At 40.4% G+C, this 19774-nt stretch overlaps 1 protein-coding gene across 3 annotated transcripts in view; it reads left to right on the top strand.

Annotated features, from left to right (window-relative positions):
• GRM7 (glutamate metabotropic receptor 7) overlaps positions 1–15864 on the top strand; it is an 822517-nt gene extending 806653 nt beyond the window's left edge. Inside the window, exon 10 of one of the 3 annotated variants that reach the window (XM_044754899.2) lies at positions 14680–15864. In XM_044754899.2, coding sequence (XP_044610834.1) covers positions 14680–14729 — 50 coding nt within the window. In that variant the 3' untranslated portion in view covers positions 14730–15864. The remainder of the gene's footprint in view (positions 1–14679) is intronic. The other 2 variants (XM_044754898.2, XM_070492761.1) reach the window with 2 other exon arrangements.
• Positions 15865–19774: the final 3910 nt, after the last annotated feature.

Below are 19774 nucleotides of genomic sequence, written 5' to 3'. Positions count from 1 at the left end.
TCCTCAATCCAGTTTCTCCAGACCCAGTGCCCTTAATCCAGCTAAATTCTCCCTTCCACAAGACCCTGCTGAATTCTAGCGAGAGCAATTCCAGTCTCCTGTCAGAATCTCTCAAGGTACACGGCAAGTGGTCTGACCCTGAGTACAGAGAGGAACAGGCAGTGCGGACAAGTCCATTAGACATCACCATGGCAAACAGCTTACATTTAAGGAAAGATTGTAAGCCATCGATTTGAAATTAGGAATTTGATAAATATCCCTAGGGATTGTTAAGTAGTCTTAAACTCCTCGAACCTAAAATATGCACGGAAGGGCCGATATCAATCCATTCTATTCAAAGTAGCAGATTGGTGATGTGTGTGAGAAAAGGAGAGGAGAGAAAGCACCTCTATAGAGAATACTGAAGGTGGAAAATATGGAACCGTTATGAGCCTAGTGTGGTTGATCACAGACTGTGTTGCTCTGAGTGGTCATGGGAGCCTGGAGTTGCAGAACAGGCTTGCTTATATTAGACCCCGGCCGTAGCCAATTTCTGGTGTACTCCTCCAGTTCCTCCAATAGAAGCCGCTGTCTCTGCTCGGGCCTGGAATGGGTAGGGGTCTGTTGCATCCATCTTTTATCTGAATACAAAGTTTCTTTTCTCTTCCATCAACTAATAGTTATGATTACTCCTGATCATTCTCTGTGATAAACAAGAAGCTTTTCTGCTTCCTCTGACTGGGTGACGAGAAGAATTGTCCAATAGTGGTGAAGATCATAGGACTTTCCCACTGCAGGAAACAGATGGGCACAGGGCCACCAGCTCCCTCACTGCTTTGCATCTATCTCAGAAAGGAGGAGAAAAATTCTTGGCAGAAAGCAGAGTCCAAGGCAGAGGTTTTAGGGGATATCAGATGGAGAAGTGAGCAGGATCCTTGTCATCAGCTCCAACTAGTCCCACACCAGGGACCTGTCTTTCACCCATTACGTCATTTATTTATTCATGTTAATGTCAGGCAGCGTTGTAAGTCCTGTGGATGCCATGGTGATCAAGACAGGATGTGTAGAGTTTACATTCCCAATGAGAGGTGAGTTAATAAATTGAAATATAAATAAATTTTAAAGCTTTAGGGAGTGATAGTGATATGTGATAAAAATAAAAAGCTGCAGTGGGGTAGAGTGCATTGGGACTTGGCGAGTGCTATTTTACACACAGGGTCAAGGAAGGCCTCTCCAAGAGATGACAAGTAAATTGAAATCTGAAGAGGGAGAAGAACTCCCCTTCAGAATCCTCTGAGGAGAGAACATTCCAGAACCCAGGTTATCTCTAGTCAGAGGGCAGTTCTGCCACCACAGCATTTTTCCTCTCCTGTCTACACTTCTGACATGGGTTTTATGGAGAAGTAACTCTCTCTAGATGACCTTTGGAGTCTGACTCAGAATTCTTCCCTGCTCCCTTCTTTCATTTCTGCATTTTCACACTCTTTAGCAGTGTTCCTTTGAATAAATCAATGTCTAAGACGTCACACACACGTGCGTGCATGCACACACACACACACACACACACAGAAGAACTTGAGTTAGAACAGACAGAAAAGGTAGCAAGTATTGATTATCCTTCCCATCCAGGGCACGGCATTTATATTTTCACTTCTACCCACCACTGCACATAAGTGATCATTCTTTGTTTGAGGGAAACTGAACCTCTGTAGATGGCGCGCCCAGCTGGCTTCCATCCAGGGATTGCAGGCTGTTCAGAGGACAAGACCAAGCGTGTTGACAGAACCCTAACAGACCAGGTCAGACAGTTACCTGGCAGGCACTATCTACTTCCTACTCTTCACAGACATCACCAGTCCACCTGTGGCTGTCCCCCTCTGGGGCCTGACATGATGATTTATCTACTTTAAAAGCCAAACTCATAAAACAGATAATTAGACATATTTAATTTTTAAAGCTACTTCCACTCTAATGTTAGAAAAAATTTCTCCTCGGCTTCCAGTGGTGCTGTCAACATATAAATGCTTCAGGAGACATTTTAGGAGGCTGTTTATTACATGTCATAGGTATACCTGGTGAGGGAAGAAATGAAGGACTCAATGAAACTCTCAGGGCCTTTTTCCAGGGAAAGTCTGGAAAAAATGATCATCTTATAAGGAATAATGTGTCAGAATCTATAATAGCGTTTTTATTCAGTTTGGGGCCATTCTAACAACAACAAAGTGACACAGACAAATGAGAGGAGTGCGTGGTCTGAGTCGCGCCTTAGAAGCCTCTTCAGGAGCCAAAGTCACATGGCTACTCAGGTCTGAAAAATCGTTATTGGCATCTGCTTATATTTTCTCAAGCAGTTTGTTGTTAAATTTTTTTAAAGATTGGCACCTGGGCTAACAACTGTTGCCAATCTTTTCTTTTTTTTCTTCTTTATCTCCCCAAATCCCCCCCTGTGCATAGTTGTATATCTTAGTTGCAGGTCCTTCTAGTTGTGGGATGTGGGACCCCGCCTCAACATGGCCTGACAAGCGGTGCCATGTCCGCACCCAGGATCCGAACCCTGGGCCGCCACAGCAGAGTGCGCGAACTTAACCACTCGGCCACGGAGCCGGCCCCTAAAATTTTTTTAAGTTAATTGCCTCTCAATATAAAAATATGGGAACATTATAGAAAATTTAGTTAAAATAGAGTAAAATGAGTATAATTCCACCACCCTAATAGAAGTTCATGAATCATTTCTCCCAACTCTTTATTTTGAAGAGTTTAAAATCTGCCAATATGTTGAAATGAGTAATATCCACTCACGTAAAACACCACTCGTGACATTTTGCTACATTCGCTTTCTCTCTACATATATGTGCTTTTTCCCCATGAACTGTTTAAAAACAAGTTGCAGACATTATGACACTACTATCTCTAAATACTTCGGCGTGCATCTCCCAAGAACAATGACCCTGTCCTACAAAACTTCAATATCATTTCACACCCAATAAATTTAATATTGATGACTATACAATCAAAATTCGGATGTTCTCAATTTCCCCAAATAGCGGTTATCTTTTTGAAAATCTATGGTCCAATCAAGAATCACACATTCATTTAGTGTTTTTATCTATTTAGTCTCCTTTAATCTAAAACAATCCCCAAACTTATTTTTGTCCTTTATGATAATTGATAAATTTGAAAAGTCCACCAGCTTTCTTGGAGGTTTTAATAATTTAATCAATTTTCTTTCAGAGTTTTCAGTGCATAGGTTTAATTACAGAGTAATTACAATTTTGTAACCTGTTTTTTGTACTAAACATTATTAATCCTATAGCATAAGAGTTTCCCATCTTTATCCATAGTCATAACAACAGCTACCCTTGATAGATTTAAAATGTCCCATCAAAAAAATGCTTTCGAATTTATTTAATCACCTTCTAATGTTGGACATTTAGGTTCTTTAAAATTATAAATAATATTGTCCATCTTCAGGAACCTCTTTAGGCATACAACTTTGTCCTTTTTATTTTTTTAACATTCCTAATATATTTTTTCCAAATATAAATTGTTTTCCTAATATTAATTCATAGGATTTACTATTTTATTTTTTTAAGTTGCTTATGCATTTAAAAAAACAAAAAAAACCTTGGGGCTGGCCCCGTGGCTGAGTGGTTAAGTTCGCCCGCTCTGCTGTAGGCGGCCCAGTTTCGTTGGTTTGAGTCCTGGGCGCGGACATGGCACTGCTCATCAAACCATGCTGAGGCAGAGTCCCACATGCCACAACTAGAAGAATCCACAACGAAGAATATACAACCATGTACCGGGGGGCTTTGGGGAGAAAAAGGAAATAATAAAATCTTTAAAAAAAAAAAAAACTTGAAATTCATTGTTGTTTAATTTTAATTTCTTTGCTTATGAAGATTTGCTATTGTTAAATAAATGAACAAATTAACATACAAAATTAATAAGAAGAAAAAAGGAACTTTCCATCACCACAAAGTTCTAATGTTGAGATTGACATATCAGGTTCCGATCTGAGTGTGAGCTGGTCAGCTTCACACACACAGAAGCCTATGTATGAGATGAGACTGCTATATTCTCAAGCTTTACGCTCAATGCCCAATTCAGCCACAGGGTAATCTGGTCTATTAGACTGAGAACTTCTTTAGGACAGGGACATGTCTTATTTCATCTGTATCCCCAGCAACCAGTGTTTGACACTTGTACACACTTGCTCTGCATTTGCTTTAAAGTGACACTTTAGCTGACTTCTATTATCTGTAGTAGATTCCAATCCTTCCATCTTCCAAAGCCAGAATCCCAAAATATATAGTCCATGGGATGCTCCAGCCATCTTTATTCCTGGACAGAGCTTCAGTTCTCAAGCCCTGTCTTTTGCCTACCAGCTTAAGCTGAGTTGGATTCCAAGAAAGGAAGGCAAGTTAAGGTTCCTTCATCTCTTTTCTTTGCCTAAGCCAGAAGTCTTCTCTGGTTTCCTCTCCTTTGAGCCCATGGGGTTGTTTGAGATCTGCAGCCACAATAAGAGTCAACTGAACTGCACTGAACAGAACTTGACTGTCATGTCACACACACCCCCTCCCAAATTAAAAAATACACAACAGGCTCTGGCCACAAAGATCCTTCTCCATGACAGTGGCCCGAAAGGCTCTTGCCCATGTTCTCATCCCCAAGAGAGCACCGTGTTAGTGAGAGCAATGATGACTCTATGAGATGCTTCCTCATCTAGAACCCCACTGTAGTACTATCTTGGACTTCCACTTACCACAAACACCATCCTAATCATTCCATCAACTCCTAGCTGATCTCCTTTCCTGCAAGCTCTGCCCTACCTCCACCCCATTTCCAATTCCATCCTCCAGGCTACTGTTGGAACACTCTCTCCTTCTTTCAAATATTGGTGAAATTCTCACAGTTCATCCTAACATCCAGAACCCCATATGTAGCATAAAATTCCCTTGGTAATCTGAGATTAACCTCCCAAGCTATCTCTTCCAACAATCTTTCTTCTCTGCATGAACCCTTATTCACCAAACTCTTCAAACTTTTTCCTATTCTCTCCAAGCCCCCAGCCTTTCCACGGAATATGCCTTTCCCAATGCGGCACCCTCCGCTTGCAATGTTCTTCAGTGCCTGTGCCCCCAGTACCTGGGTGCCCAGGCAGGGAATGTCTATAATTCACTGCTCACAACAAAGTTCCATGTTCCTTCCAGTTAGAAATCTTTTCTGAGTTCCTCAGGCAAGATTTTTCATCCCTTCCTCCAGGCACAGTTTGTGGTGGCACCTTCTGCCAGTGTTGGAATTCTTCATGCCTACTGTCCTTTCTGCTCCCTCTCTCTGTTCCAGCCATCCTGGCTTTGCGGGTGCCAGCCTTAGGGCTTTGCAGCTGCTATTCACTCTATGATCCAAGTATTTGCATGGCTTCTCTCTCATCTCTTTCAAGTCTCTACTCAGATGTCATCCTCTCTGAACCTTAACTGCCACCCTTCCTAGGACAACAACCTCATCCTAATCCCTCTCTTGCCCCTTGGTCAGCATTTTTCATAGTATTTGGGATCACCTGACATCATCACAGAGTTTACCCGTGTTATTTGCAGGTTCCCTATTTGCAAACTCACCCACTCACTAAAATTGATTCAGATACTCCAAAACCAGGATTTGTGGCATTTTTGCAGTCATTTTCGGATCTATGCAGAGCAGTGAAATACTTGAGTCACTCGATGCACAGATTTTCAGCCGAAGTCAAATAAGGCGATGCTCTGCCTTCTTGTCTCAGCTCTCATAGGTAAACAAACGTGCTTTTTGAAGTCTATTTCATACCTGTTTTGCATTTCTGTGCCTTTTGTTGGTGATTTTGCTGTTTAAAATAGCCCTCACACAGGCTGCTGCAGTCCTGTCTGGTGTTCTTAAGTTCAGGAAGGCTGGGATGTGCCTTACAGAAAAAAATGCATGTGTTCGAAAAGCTTCGTTCAGGCATGAGTTATAGTGCTGTTGGCCATGAGTACAGTGGTAACCATCAACAATATATATTAAATAAGGTGTCTTTAAAAAGAGACATACATAACTCACACGGTTATGTCTTGATTGGTTGATGAAAATGTTGTGGCCAGAGACTTACAGGAACCTAGCCCTGCATTTACCCTAGGAGCCATGTCTCAGTGTTCACTAAGTCAGTGTTTGTGGCAACTTTACTGAAGATAACAACAATGAATAACAAGAATTGGCTGTGTTCACTCTTTTAAAAATGATCTCTCTCCCCTCAGTAGCGTGTGAACTCCATAAAAGCAAGGACTGTATTGCATTGTAGCATGGCTATATCTCTCCTGCCTCAAACAGTGTCTGACACATAGCAGGTGCTCAATAAATGTGTCAGATTGCACAAACCAGGAGCTGTTCAAGGATAGAGACTATTTCCCCTACCTTTGTGCCACTAGTTTTTAAGCAAGCTACTAGCACACTGTGAACTCTTAGTAAGAGTTGAAGAAATGAATGACGGAGTGAATGAATGGAGTGTGCATCCTCTACCTCAAAACAGCAAGGCCTGGATGTTAGCTAGGGCTTTTTATCCAGGAACACTAAGAACTACTCTGCGACTATTTTATCACTCTTGCCTTATGTGTACCGTTATCCTTAAGACAGACTTTGATGCACAGCTTCAATCTTGGATGCATCATTGCTCTGAATCCATAATATGCTTCAGAATGCTCGCATCCATAATATATTGAAATTGCAAAATACACAAAGGCTTTTCAATGCCCAGGCAAAGTGCATAACAAGAAAAAGAGAAAGTCTTTGATGCAGTAATTTAGAGCATCTTTTTTTCCCCACGGCAAAACATATACAGCCTCAATCAAATTACCCAGATTTAACTTGGCCAAGCTTAAAGATGTTTCAAAACAGAGACTGTCTATTTGCTTCAAATACATCTTCTAAGAATCATATAAACCTCTGCTTGATGCTTTACATCTTAAAGTACAAATTAGATTTTTTAAAGAAACACGAGAATGTTCACTGACTGTTTTCATGGCAGAATTAAAAATTGATTTCTCAATTTTAGCCAGGTTGTTTTGGATCTCCTTTGATGCAGATGGGGAGAAAAGAATGCCGTGGTTTAAAAGTTACAAATGAAATCTGAGGAGTTTTATAACAACAGTTAGCTTTATATACAATAGCACCAAGGGGGACACCGAGAAAAAAAATTTTTTTAAAAGATTTGCACCTGAGCTAACAATTGTTGCCAATCTTCTTTTTTTTCTTTCTGCTTTTTCTCCCCAAATCCCCCCAGTACATAATTGTATATTTTAGTTGTGGGTCCTTCTAGTTGTGGCATGTGGGACGCCACCTCAACATGGCCTGATGAGTGGCGCCATGTCTGTGCCCAGGATCCGAACCAGCGAAACCCTGAGCTGCCGTAGCAGAGCGCGCAAACTTAACCACGCAGCCACGGGGCCGGCCCCTCGAGAAAAGTTTTTTTAAAAGAGAGGATAAAGCCTAGAGTTCCCATGTATTTTTTGTGCTCTATTTTTCTCCTGAGATCCTCCTAGAGCTGACAATGACTTCAGAGAAAAGTCCCTTTATAATAAGTAATCCCTTCGATACATATTGAACACTCACTATGTATTACACACTTCCTAGGCACTAGGAAAAAATGGTTTCTTCCATCCTGACACTTTCAGTGTTAACTTTGCAGACACACATGAGAAATAAATGATTCACCCTGGTTGTGTTAAGTATGGCAAAAGGAAAGGAGAGAGGCCAGGAGAGAGCAGAGCAGGGACGCCTAACTTTTGAGAAGTGGGATCAGGAAAGGCCCTGGAGAAAGTGACTTTGGGAAGCTACAAAGGAAGCAAAGAGCAGGAGGTAACCAGTTAAGAATAAAAGGTAGCGGGTGGTGCAGCAGTTAAGTGCGCACGTTCTGTTTCTTGGCTGCCTGGGGTTCACTGGTTCGTATCCCAGGTGCGGACATGGCACCACTTGGCATGCCATGCTGTGGCAGGCGTCCCACATATAAAGTAGAGGAAGATGGGCATGGATGTTAGCTCAGGGCCAGTCTTCCTCAGCGAAAAGAGGAGGATTGGCAGCAGTTAGCTCAGGGCTAATCTTCCGAAAAAGAAAAGAATAAAAGGTAGTTAACATTGTAGGGGGGGAACAGCAGGTGTGAAGATTCAGCTTCAAAAGCATCGATGCTCCCCTGTGGCCTCTCAAATACCATTTCCTTAAGTTAGCGTTCAAGGCCTTTTACAAGAGCCTCCATTGGGAAGCTAAATACTGTAGGAATTATGTCCTGTTCAACACTCTGTTTCCAGTATCTTGAATTTAGTATGGCAGCATGCATATTTATTAAAGTGATTATCTCACCCCTCCTGCCCTGCCATCCTTGAGTTCCAGCACTTTCTGGCTCCCCTCCCTATGCACCTGGTTGGAAACAGTATGCTTTCATATCACCCTGCCCTCTTCCTACATCTTCTTGTTCTTCATCCAGATCAAATGCCCATTTCACTGAGAAGGCTTCCCAGGTGTAGTACAGTACATCGCTGTCCAAGACAAAGTTAATCAGCCCTTGTAAGATCTCTTTAAGCACTTATCACAGGTGCTGTAACCATGTCCCCCACTATAACAACAAGGACGACATTGGACTCATTTCTTTGTCCCTGGTAAGAATGAGACAAGCCCTTCACACGTTTTTTCTAGGGTTTCCTAGGCCGCTACTTCCCCATTCTCTTGAATTGGAGTACCATTGTCTGCAAATATGGTAGACTGCTCCACAGAGTTTATACCCCACCATCCACTGAACTATCTCCTTCATCCAGTGTTGGTGAAGGAGGCCAATTTTCTTTGGGGTTTCCTCTCAATGTGAGTCTGGCCTATGATTTCATGCTTTATCCTTATCATGTCAAGTAGAGAAAAACCAAAGAAAGCCAACCCCTTGCTGATGGTACATGGCAGACCTATATAAATGTTGTTAAATTACCTGAATATGCAATGAATGGGAAGTGAACAACGTGCAGACTTCCCATCCTGTTTTGCATGGTTGGCATGTGTTAGAGTGACCGGCATTTAATAGGTGTTAAACAATATTGTCTTAGATGGATGGTTGGATAAATGGACAGAGATTCAGATTTTGGAGTTTTTGCAACTGGATTAGTATTAATGGTGATTTGGAATCCTGACTGGTTTGACTGATTGATTGTCTTTTTCACTCTGGCCAAGTTCTTTGTGTCTGGAAGTCCAGCTAACTAACACAAGGGCAAATAGTCTAATGTTCTTCTGTTAGATTGTTATGGCAAGGAGGGGAGAGGGTGAGCGAGATGTGGAAAAGTCTGAATTGCTTTAGTTCAGAGTTGAACCTGCATAAGTGTGAATGCCTCACGTTTTGGTAATCACGTTCTTCATTCTTGTCTGGTTTTGCATCTTTTTGGCTAAGCAATATGCTACTCTTGGATGCTAGTCAATTAAAAAAAAGATTTAGGAGAAATCATTACAAAATAATTTTTTTTTGTTTTACAAAATATAGGAAGTTTACTGGCATTTTGGAAATCCCGAATGAGAACTAACAGATGAAAGTGACATCTATTCTTTTGCCATAAAGTGATGGGTTAACGGCAATTTACTGATGAAACGATCAGGCAGGAAACAGGTCATTCACCACAGAAGTAATTACTAAAAGTATGTCCTTTTGTTTTAGTAACTGCAAACCATAATAGGAAGAATCCCTCCCACTGAAATACTTATAACTAAACAACAACTGTGAATGGTGGTCGGCAGGACAGCAGTGGTCAGTGGGGAGGGGGAAGCACAGATCACACTTGCAATGGGTTCACAGAAAAGTTCGTTTGGACAAAGTATCATCAGGGAATAAATGAGTTATTCCAGAGTTTGGTAAGCTTTACAAATGACAAAATTAACAGGCAGGATCAAGATTGAAGAAATAACCAAATATATTTCCAAAAGTATCTTCTTGTATAGTGCAAAGCCATCCACCAAAAAAAGGGAGGATGCTATACAATCAAACAAACTTGGAAAACAGTGCAAACAGTAGCACAGAGGTGCAAACCGACAGCCTCGAGACTGTCTGGCCTCTGACTTCTTTCCTTTGACTTGCTAAATGTTTTAATATGATTTTGAACCTTTTACTAAAAACAGGTATTCCTAATGCCTAGAATAGAGTCCAACACAAAATATGTCTCAATAAATAAAAAGTGAATTTTGAAATGAAACTTCAAATGAATGAAAAATTAAATTTTACATAAAAATACAGAAGTCCAACTCCTCTTCCAAAAAATTGACTATCTCACAAAATTGAGGTACCAGCCCACAATGATGATGCTGTTTAGATGTGGCAGTGGTGTCTTATCCACCATGGTCCATATGGTTCCATAACATCTTACCCTTAACCCATGTCTCTTATTTATATTACATGCCCAGACCCTGAGGAAACTTCCCTCTTAAAGAATAACAAAGCACATAGTTATATTAAAGGGCTTGAGGAGTCCTACACATGTCCATGTGCACATGTGAAAAAGGGTCTCAGGTACCTATCTAGAAATGAAATTTCTGAGTCGATGATACACATATTTTCAGCTTTTCTAGATATTTCTAAATGGCTCTCCCATGTGATTGTACCCATTTACATTCCTATCAGGGTGAGCTAAGAAATCCCATTTCTTCACAGCCTCACCAACACGTGGTATCAGTACACTTTTTATTGAGTAATGGTATGGGCATGAAATGCTATCTTATGCTTATTTTAATTTGCATTTTTCTAATTGATGAGGTTGAACTTTTTTCACTTGTTTGCTGTTCTTCATCTACAAATTACCTTTCAATATCTTTAATCTGTTTTTTAAAAGATTAGATTGTGTTTTATTCATTAATTTGCATAAGTTAAACATTTTTCAGATATCATTCCTTTGTCAGTTAAGCATATTGCAAATAATGTCTCCTAATCTATATCTTTGTCATTTAACTTTATAAGTGATGTTGTTTTTCAGATACCATTTACTCTAGCATTGTTTGTTATTGAAAACAGTTAGAAAGTTGGGTCCATCAATCAGAAAAGAGTTACAGAAACTTTCTGTTTATACAAGCAACTATGGTATAAAGTTTACTATGACATAGTAACTATGATTACCAAATCAACATAAAGAAATCTTAAATCCACAATGTTATATAAAAACAGGTTGCAAATGGATATGCACAGAATGATACCATTTTTGTACAATTTAAAACACAAAGCAATACTATCTGTAGTTTATGGGCAACATCACGTGCAGTGGCAGCACGAAATCATGCTGGGAAGGGCGCATCCCAGCATCAGAACGGTAGTTTCAGTGGGATGAGGTGGAGGGATGCAGGCGGGATGGGGAAGTGGGGAAGGCGTTCACTGGGTGGATGGAGGGGAGCTGAAGCAAAGACGTCAGTAGATTGACATGTGTTCTACTCCGGGCTGGGATATATTATTGTTTTTACCTTATGTGGCTGCTTGAATCACTTCATTTACACACTCATACATATATCCAGCTGTACACACACACATTTAATTTTTTCTAAAATAGCTCAGGAAAACACATGGCATAACGTCAATGAACTATTCCTGATTTTTTAAAAAATAAAGACATTTAATATGGGGTAAGGAAGACTTCTATTTTATTTATTCAGTATTTCCCATAATTCAATGTATCTTATCATATTCATGAGTTTTTTTTCTTTTGCATTTTTTTCCTCTTTTCTTAACTTCCTGTAATCTGGGTTGCAGGTGTTCCACAGAAAACGCTTTGAGAAATGAAATTTTTGTGGGACAAAAATTCTCAGAGAAAATTAAAGAGAAAACAACTAGTTGACTGAAGTTATCAAATAGAGTTTGATTTTGACAAAACACAAAGAATCAGTTAGAATGTCTGACTGCTTTTAAGAAGCGAAGGCACTTTAGTAATTCAGTGCCCGCAACACTGCCGCGTTGTCAACATCAGTTCTTCAAGGTCCCTTACTTTGGGAACTACTGACAAAGATAACTTTAAAAATTCAAGAGGGACCATGCGTATAATCCTATTGTTCCTAAAACTTACAACTTTAAAGGGAAAAATTTTTTAGCTATTTTAAAATAAAAGTATATTTCCTTAGCAAGCATTTCACTGCACAACTATTTTGAACTAAGCAATTTTCTTTACTAGGCTATACACTACATTTCTATTCAAATAAATAGAATTATCAGACACCATAGGCACTTATTTTATTTACTCATAAGGCAGGAATGGTTTAAAAATAAACATAATATATCGGACATTGCTCTGAAAAATACCTAAATTGCCATTCTAGGACCTGCACAACTCCATGATCATTTTGCTGCAATGTCCTTAAGCTATTCTGCAGAGTAAGCATGCACTGAGGCTAATCATTTTTGCAGAACTTTGTAATTTACAAAACATTTATGCATTAGGTTACCAGATGAGAAATTGGGATATTTCGTACATTCACGCCATTAACAGCCCACAGGGTGACAATTATTCTACCCATTTTACAAAGGCCCAGAGAAGTTCCGTGTCATGGGACTGGTCTGGGTCACACTTCAAGTAAGCGATAGAGCTGAATCAGAATCTGAGTCAGGTGAGTTCAAATGCAGCATGATCTTCCCAGCATGGGATGGAGAGGAAGTATAGAGTCAAACGTCAGCCTAACTGAGGACCACTAGGCCCGCTGAGCCCCAGTGGGATCATAAACAGCATCTCAAGGCTATTCGAGAACTTAAGAAGATAAACCAGGTCAAGCATCAGTGAATTTTCATTATTATTATCATTTCTATTTTTAAAAACATAACTCCATTTTGCTTATAGTTTAATGCAAACCAATGCTCCGCTTTATAATTCAAGAATATTTTCAAACTGACATATTCTTTTGGCAAAGACTCTTCCTGTGTAATTGGGGTTTTAAAGAAACCTGTTTGGGGAATTTCAAATATGTTTTGCTTTTTTTCACAAGACAGTTATGCTGGTATAGAAAACAATTTTAATTAATCACACAATAGAGATAGTCTCAGATATTTAGGTGAGTATAAGCCTGCGAGTTTTTTGTTTGTTTATTCCTCCCTTTGTCCTGAGGATAATTAATATGTTGGTACTTGACAGGGCATGCTGTAACTATTTCTTGCAACTGTCAGCCAGGGTTTTCTAGCTATGACACTGTAAATAGACTTCAGAGTAAAAAAACCATCTTAGAAAGTTTTCCTCCTTGTTCTCAAACCAAGCATATCATTGAAGACAATAAAGGCTGTGATAACAATGGGAACCTTCTTAGAAGCCTCGGGCATTACTGAAGCCCTGCATTTACTGAGTGAGAATGCATCAAGACCAGTCGCATGGTCAGATTTGCCATGAGACCCTCAATTTCATGTAATTCTGTTTTTCCTCTAATTTTAGTTAATATATGCAATATGATTTAATTGAGGAATGAGTCTTCATATCAGAATTTGCTGAAGGAGAGTTCAAATTTTTAACCCAGACAAGAAGAGCAATCCTTCTGTATAGTGTACGTGTGCATATATGCATCTGTAACACGCTGGCTGCATTACTCAAAGTTCAGATACCAACTCTTTCTCTCTATGTTATTGTGGCTTCTCCGTTCCTCTAAATTCACACATAAATCCCTACATAAGAGTTCTGGAAGAATTCTTGCTACTGGTTCCTGTTAAATGAACAATACTATTTAGAATCTAAGAACAGTAAGTAAAATAAGCCATTGGTAAATGCTACATGACAGTTACTTTTTGTCTAACAGAAGCTGATGCAAAACTACTAAGATTTAATGAGTAAAGAACATGTCACATGACAGCAATTGCACTGCTTGGTATTGAGAACTAGAACATAGAGTAGAGTCATACCCAGGGATCTTGGCACTTTTGTTTCCAGCATGAGGACAGGAAAGGGTCTGATTTGTTCATCAGCTGCTCATCGGTGCCTAGCCTTGTGTCTAGCATGTGGTAGGCAATTGACATGTGTACTGAATGAGTGAGTGTATGAGTGAGTGAAGGCGAGTCCTGAAATCACTGTACCAAATAGAAAAATAGTGTATTCTATATTTAAGGAAAAAAACACAAGTAGGTTGTGCATGCTGAGACTCCTGGCAGATTGAAGTGAGCTTCAAACCTTGATGGAAATAGATCTGCAAATCACCATTTACAACTTACTGATGACAACAATGTAAAAGTCAGTCTACAGCAATTTGATTGTGTAAATCAGAACTGAAGAAGGCATGCTGGTTGACCTAATCTGTAGTCAACCTAAATTAATTCCAATGATCTAGGACAGACTTTTCCCAAGCAAAGGCCATTTATTATTAGAATGTTTTGGAGAAGATCACACAATGAAATAAACTGCAACATGGGGAGCCCTTTAAGCTTAGAGTTGGCTAATTAGGAAGCGTGCCATCCACTGATAAATTTACTAAGATTACAACCCATAAAGAGGGAGGCTGGAGACATTTCGGAATAGGGAACCCAGATGGTTTGAGAATTGCCAGGCACTGCAGATTTTAGGAGACAAAACCTTACAAACAGTCAGAGGACTCCAAGTGATTTGCATATCCCTCGGCAGAGTATTGGAGCATCATCCCATCTTGACTTTGTACCCAGGTCATCTCAGATCTAATTCTGCTTCTACCTTTGCAAATAGGGTCATTGCCACAACTGACTCTTTCACATTTTTCTTTCAGGCCCTGCTGCAAAAAAGAAGTATGTCAGTTATAATAACCTGGTTATCTAACGTGTTCCATTCCATGGAACCACGGAGGAAGAAGACCCTCAGTTATCTCGTCACCTAACCTGGCATAGGACTCTTTTGGTCCTGCCCGCTATCCATCACTGGAGGAGCATCCCCAGCCAGGAGACCAATGTTAGAGGATCCAAGTGTCCTACACAGCTGCTTTATGAAATATTCTTACTTTATCTTGGCTTAATAAGTCACTGGCATCAGCACTGCCAACTCGGCTGCAATTTTGGACCTTCCCTTCCAAAGGGAGTGTTGAGACTCAAGTCCCACCCCGGCTCTTTGGAATGAACCACTGAGAGCCTCAGTGAGCGTTTTGGGGCTGACCTGTCTTTCTACGTACGTACTTCCAGGCTGCAAGGTTTTGACATTTTCTGTACAGTTTGTGAGGACTTTTGCACTTTGCCATCCGATGTTGTACCTCGGTTCACTGTTTGCTTTTGAATGCCCTGTTTTCATAGAGCCCTATTCTCTCAGACAGTGGAATATTTGGGAACATTTTAAAACAATTCAAATTTTAAAAAGATTTTGGCAATCTAAAAAAAAATTAAAACCACATATGTACATGACTGTATAATTATGATTATAATACCACTGCAAATCATGTTGTTTTTTTTAAGACAAAAAAGATGTTTAAAGACCAAAAACTGTGCTGAGAAAGTATGCCCTACCTATCGTCCATATATGATAGGTCACACGGAAGGATGGTATTGGCTGAACTGAATAGAGGTCTTGATTTTTGGAATGCATGCCAGTAATGTATTTTACAGTATATGTTAATAATTTATGTTCAATATTTGTATTTGTGTTCTCTTTTGTTATTTTAATTAGGGTATATGGATATTTTGCAATAATTTTAATAACGATTAAGCTATTTGAAGAAAAGAATATGGATTTTTCATGTCTTGAGGTTTTGTTCACGCCCCCCTATGACTGACCAGTGTGATAAGGACTTTAAAACAAAGCATGTATGTTTTTTACTGTTTGTAATAAGTACTTTCGTTAATCTTGCTGCTTATGTGCCAATTTAGTGGAAAAACACCCTTGCTGAAAAATTCCCCCTTTCCATTCTCTTTCAACTCTGTGATATTGTCCAAGAATGTATCAATAAAATACTTTGGTTAACTTTTTTATTTCCTGTAATATTTTCAGTTGTTTATCCCCTTTTAGTTAAAGTTTATTTTATAAAATCTTAAGTGAGGGAACAATGCAGATAACCAAACTTGTGAAAGGAACAAGGCTTAGAGCACAACTAAGGCAGTATCTGAAATGCGTGTTATAAACCCAGGGGTGCTAAATTCTCTCATAGAACAGGAGCCATCACAAAGCCCATGCATTTTGTTTCTTCACAAGTGAAGTTGAAACCCAACAACCCTCAACATTTACTCAGCAATGTATCTATCAAAAATAGCAAAAGTGCCAGAGGCAAGAGAAAATAAGGAAGAAACACTAGATTCAATAAGCAGCTGTCTGGGAGCTAGTTAGTCAAAAGATTAACATCTCTGCACAGCTCAGCCAAATGACTTAAGTAAAGATAACTACTGTAAAGCATTTGTCTATATATGCCAACAAATATGGTGGCCATGCTGATGGCGAGGTTAAGACTTGGGTTCCCCAAATTCAAAAGTAGGAAATACCCTCATGGATCAACTCACAGTAACTTGAGTGTCAAGAGCACGAAAGAGTGTCTATTTGCAGAGGGTGACATTGGGTCTTAGCACTCAGGACTGGACTTAAAATCCATTTAAACGGATTTGAATGACCCACTGATCTAATTGTGACTAATCTTCTGCTGTGAGTAATAAAACCCACCCCTGAAGAATCAAACCCTTTGGCGTCCACTAGCCTGTTCCTGCTCTCCCTCAGTCCCTTGGCCCAGGCAATGGGTGTGCAAAGACCAGAAAACTTATTTCTATATCAGACTGAGAAAAACTAATGCATCTCCTACTTTTGCCTATCCCTTAAACACTCTTTAAATAATAGATCATGGGGGAAAAATGAAGATTACAGCAGAAATGAGTTTTGGATTATCTACATTTTCAAATTGTGGAACCAAACAAGCTAGTATAAAACCTGGTCCCTCCTTGCCAGCTGTCTTTGGGGAAGTTACAGAAACATTCTGAATCCTCCATTTCCTCAACTGGTACCCATCTCATAGAATTAGGAGTACTCAGGGAGAAAATCCATGCAAAGGTCTTAGAATAGTGCTTGGCACTTGGTTAACCTGCCATATGTATTAGCTATCACAACCACCACTACTACTACTAGTGGCATCAGCACCATCATGATTGTTACATTGCGTCTTAAAATAAAGTGTGCATGGGGCCAGCCCCATGGCCGAGTGGTTAAGCTCCACACGCTCTGTTTCGGCGGCCCAGGTTCACAGGTTTGGATCCTGGGCACAGACCTACTCCACTCACCAGCCATGCTGTGGTGACACCCCACATACAAAATAGAGGAAGATTGGCACAGATGGTAGCTTAGGGCGAAGCTTCCTTACGAAAAAAAAAAAAAAAACATAAAAAATAAAGTGTGCAGTGCTTTCTCATTCCAGACGTGGAAACAGAATCTGTAAAACATCACATGGGCAAGTCGGGCTGCCTCTGGCCATGTAGTATAAATTATTTCTTTCACAAGAAGTTCCATAAGAGCTGTCCCAATTATTCAAATGTATAACCAAGGGTGCAGGGGAAACAACAAAAGCAAAGCCATTTAGGATTGGAAAGAGCTACTGCCAAAGACCTTTGCTCTGCCGTTGGATCCTCGGGATAGAATTGGCATAACAGTGATCAGGATAATGACAAGGATAAAAGCTAAAGCTTCTATAGCACTACATACAAGGCACTATCATTTATATACATTACATACCATATATACCTTATGCATATTATATGTATTACAATGTATATATTATATACATGAACTTAGTTAATCCTCAAAATGCAGTTCTAACCATTTTCCACAACCCCCATCACCAACGCAGTCGGTGAGTTAAAGTGGGTCTGTAGCCATAGGGCAGACATATATGAAAGCATTACGCATAGCAGGCAGCATAACGAATGCCGCTCCCCTCCAACCACTCAGGTCTCCTTTCTCTTCCTCAAATACCCCAAGCACATCCCCCTCTATTCTCTTGCCTCCCACTCTTTCCCCAAATATCTGCATGACTCCACTTCCTCCCACATTTCCAGTTTCTTCTTAACCATCATGATATCAGAGGTCTTTTGGGACCATGTCTAACAGGGCAGTCTCCTACCCCACAACACAGTGAACCCATTACCCCACTTTAGTTTTCTTTACAACAGTTATCATTATCTGACACCATGCATTTGGTTCCTTGTTTTTCAGTCCTTTCTGTAATAAAATCTAGGAGATAAGATATTCTCCATTTTTCTCACTGTAATATCCCAGCACTTGAACAGTGCCTGATGAGGAATAGGTACCCCATAAACATGTGTAGAGGAATCAGTGAAAGACAGAATGAGTGAATGAAGTTCTAGAGAGACGAATATGGAAGGAGGGCTGGAGGAGCCTGTGCCGGTGGTTCTAGCAGGTTCTGTGTCAACAGGGACTGGAGCTGTTTCTTTAAGGACAGATAAGACTCAGGTAATGAAGAGAAGAGAAATGAGAGATGTGAACACTTACACTCAACCTCAGCAGTAAAGGAGAGAGCTACTTCTCTTGGATGGAGTTTCTTTTCATCAGATGGTGCAGCAGTCTTCTCAGGAAGTGAAGTGGGAACTTGATATGGATAGTTGTATATTCTAGATCAGAAACTCTCATCCGAAGGAAGAAGGGAGGAGACAAGAAGATGCTGTAGCAGGAAGGCACCAGATTCACACTCAGAGTGCTGAGCTCCACCGCTTATCAGCTGTGGAGTCTCAGGCAATCTGGGCACCCCTGGGATCCTTCAGGGGTCATCTTTCCAGTGGGAACAGGACATGGATTCCAGTCTTTTCATGCATCAGGCCACACTGTGTGAACTTGTTCCAGAATATGAACTTGTTCCAGAATATTAATTTCATGATCAAAATATGTTAAGCAAGAGTGAACACAATAACCTAAAACAGTGTTGGAGGTGGGGCTGGGGCCCGAGTCAGGAAGGGGAATCACTTCTTCGCTGCCAACGTGACCAGCTCAGCCTAAGGCCTCCAGCAGCGCTTTTGGCAGCGTCTGTCTCACATGGACAAATCAATAGGCTCCGATAGCCTAAAGTCTCTCAATCCTTCTGCCAGTTGCTGCTGCTATATTATTTCTGATTTTACATTTTTCCCCTATAAATTCCTTTTGTAAAATTTACTTTATCATGTCCTCTCTCGACAGTGTGTTTAGATCCTGATATTCACATCTATCCTCTACCCTTCCGACAGCCATGGTGGTGATAGGCCTTCTTTACCAGTCCTTAGCCATGGGAGTGATAACATTCTGGAAGATGATAGAGCCTAGGGGAGCGCCGCGGAGGATTCTGCCAGAGACCCATGGCTAGGCTGACTTTGGTGCGTTAATCAGCATCAGGTAGACATAGGTGGTCATTACTCTGTTAGAAACCCCCAAAACCACAGACACACTCATCCTGTGTTATTTTTTCTTGCCCAATAAAAAAGAAGAAATGAGCCAAAGCAAAGAACATCAGTCATGCCTTGTCAAAATCAAAAATCATGCCTCTCCGCGGTGCTTCTCTGACTCTCCATCACATAGAGAAGTCAGACCAATGATGCTCTCAGTTCACAAACCGTGAATGGCTTCTGAGGCTGGCTTTTCTTCTTTTCTCTAAGTGTTGATAAGACATTGGCCTGATAGCCTTCACTGGAATCCTACCAGGGAACCAAATCAAGTTCATAAATTACTCCTAAGGTCCTCCCCCTTTGAAGTTCTGGCCATGTTGTGCGACCTCCAGACTCTGACATGCTCCCATTCTGTAGGACTCCTCAAAGGGAGAGGGGGAGGACAGGGCATGTCTCAGAACTACAGGATAGCCCTGGTATCATCACATCCCAAACTCATCAACAAGGCCTGGGATCACGCATTGGTTGCTGACCCTG

Source organism: Equus asinus, chromosome 21 (assembly GCF_041296235.1).
Source record: "Equus asinus isolate D_3611 breed Donkey chromosome 21, EquAss-T2T_v2, whole genome shotgun sequence".
Classification (NCBI taxonomy): domain Eukaryota; kingdom Metazoa; phylum Chordata; class Mammalia; order Perissodactyla; family Equidae; genus Equus; species Equus asinus.
Note: the sequence above shows the minus strand (reverse complement) of the source record. Positions and strands in the feature narration are given on the sequence as shown.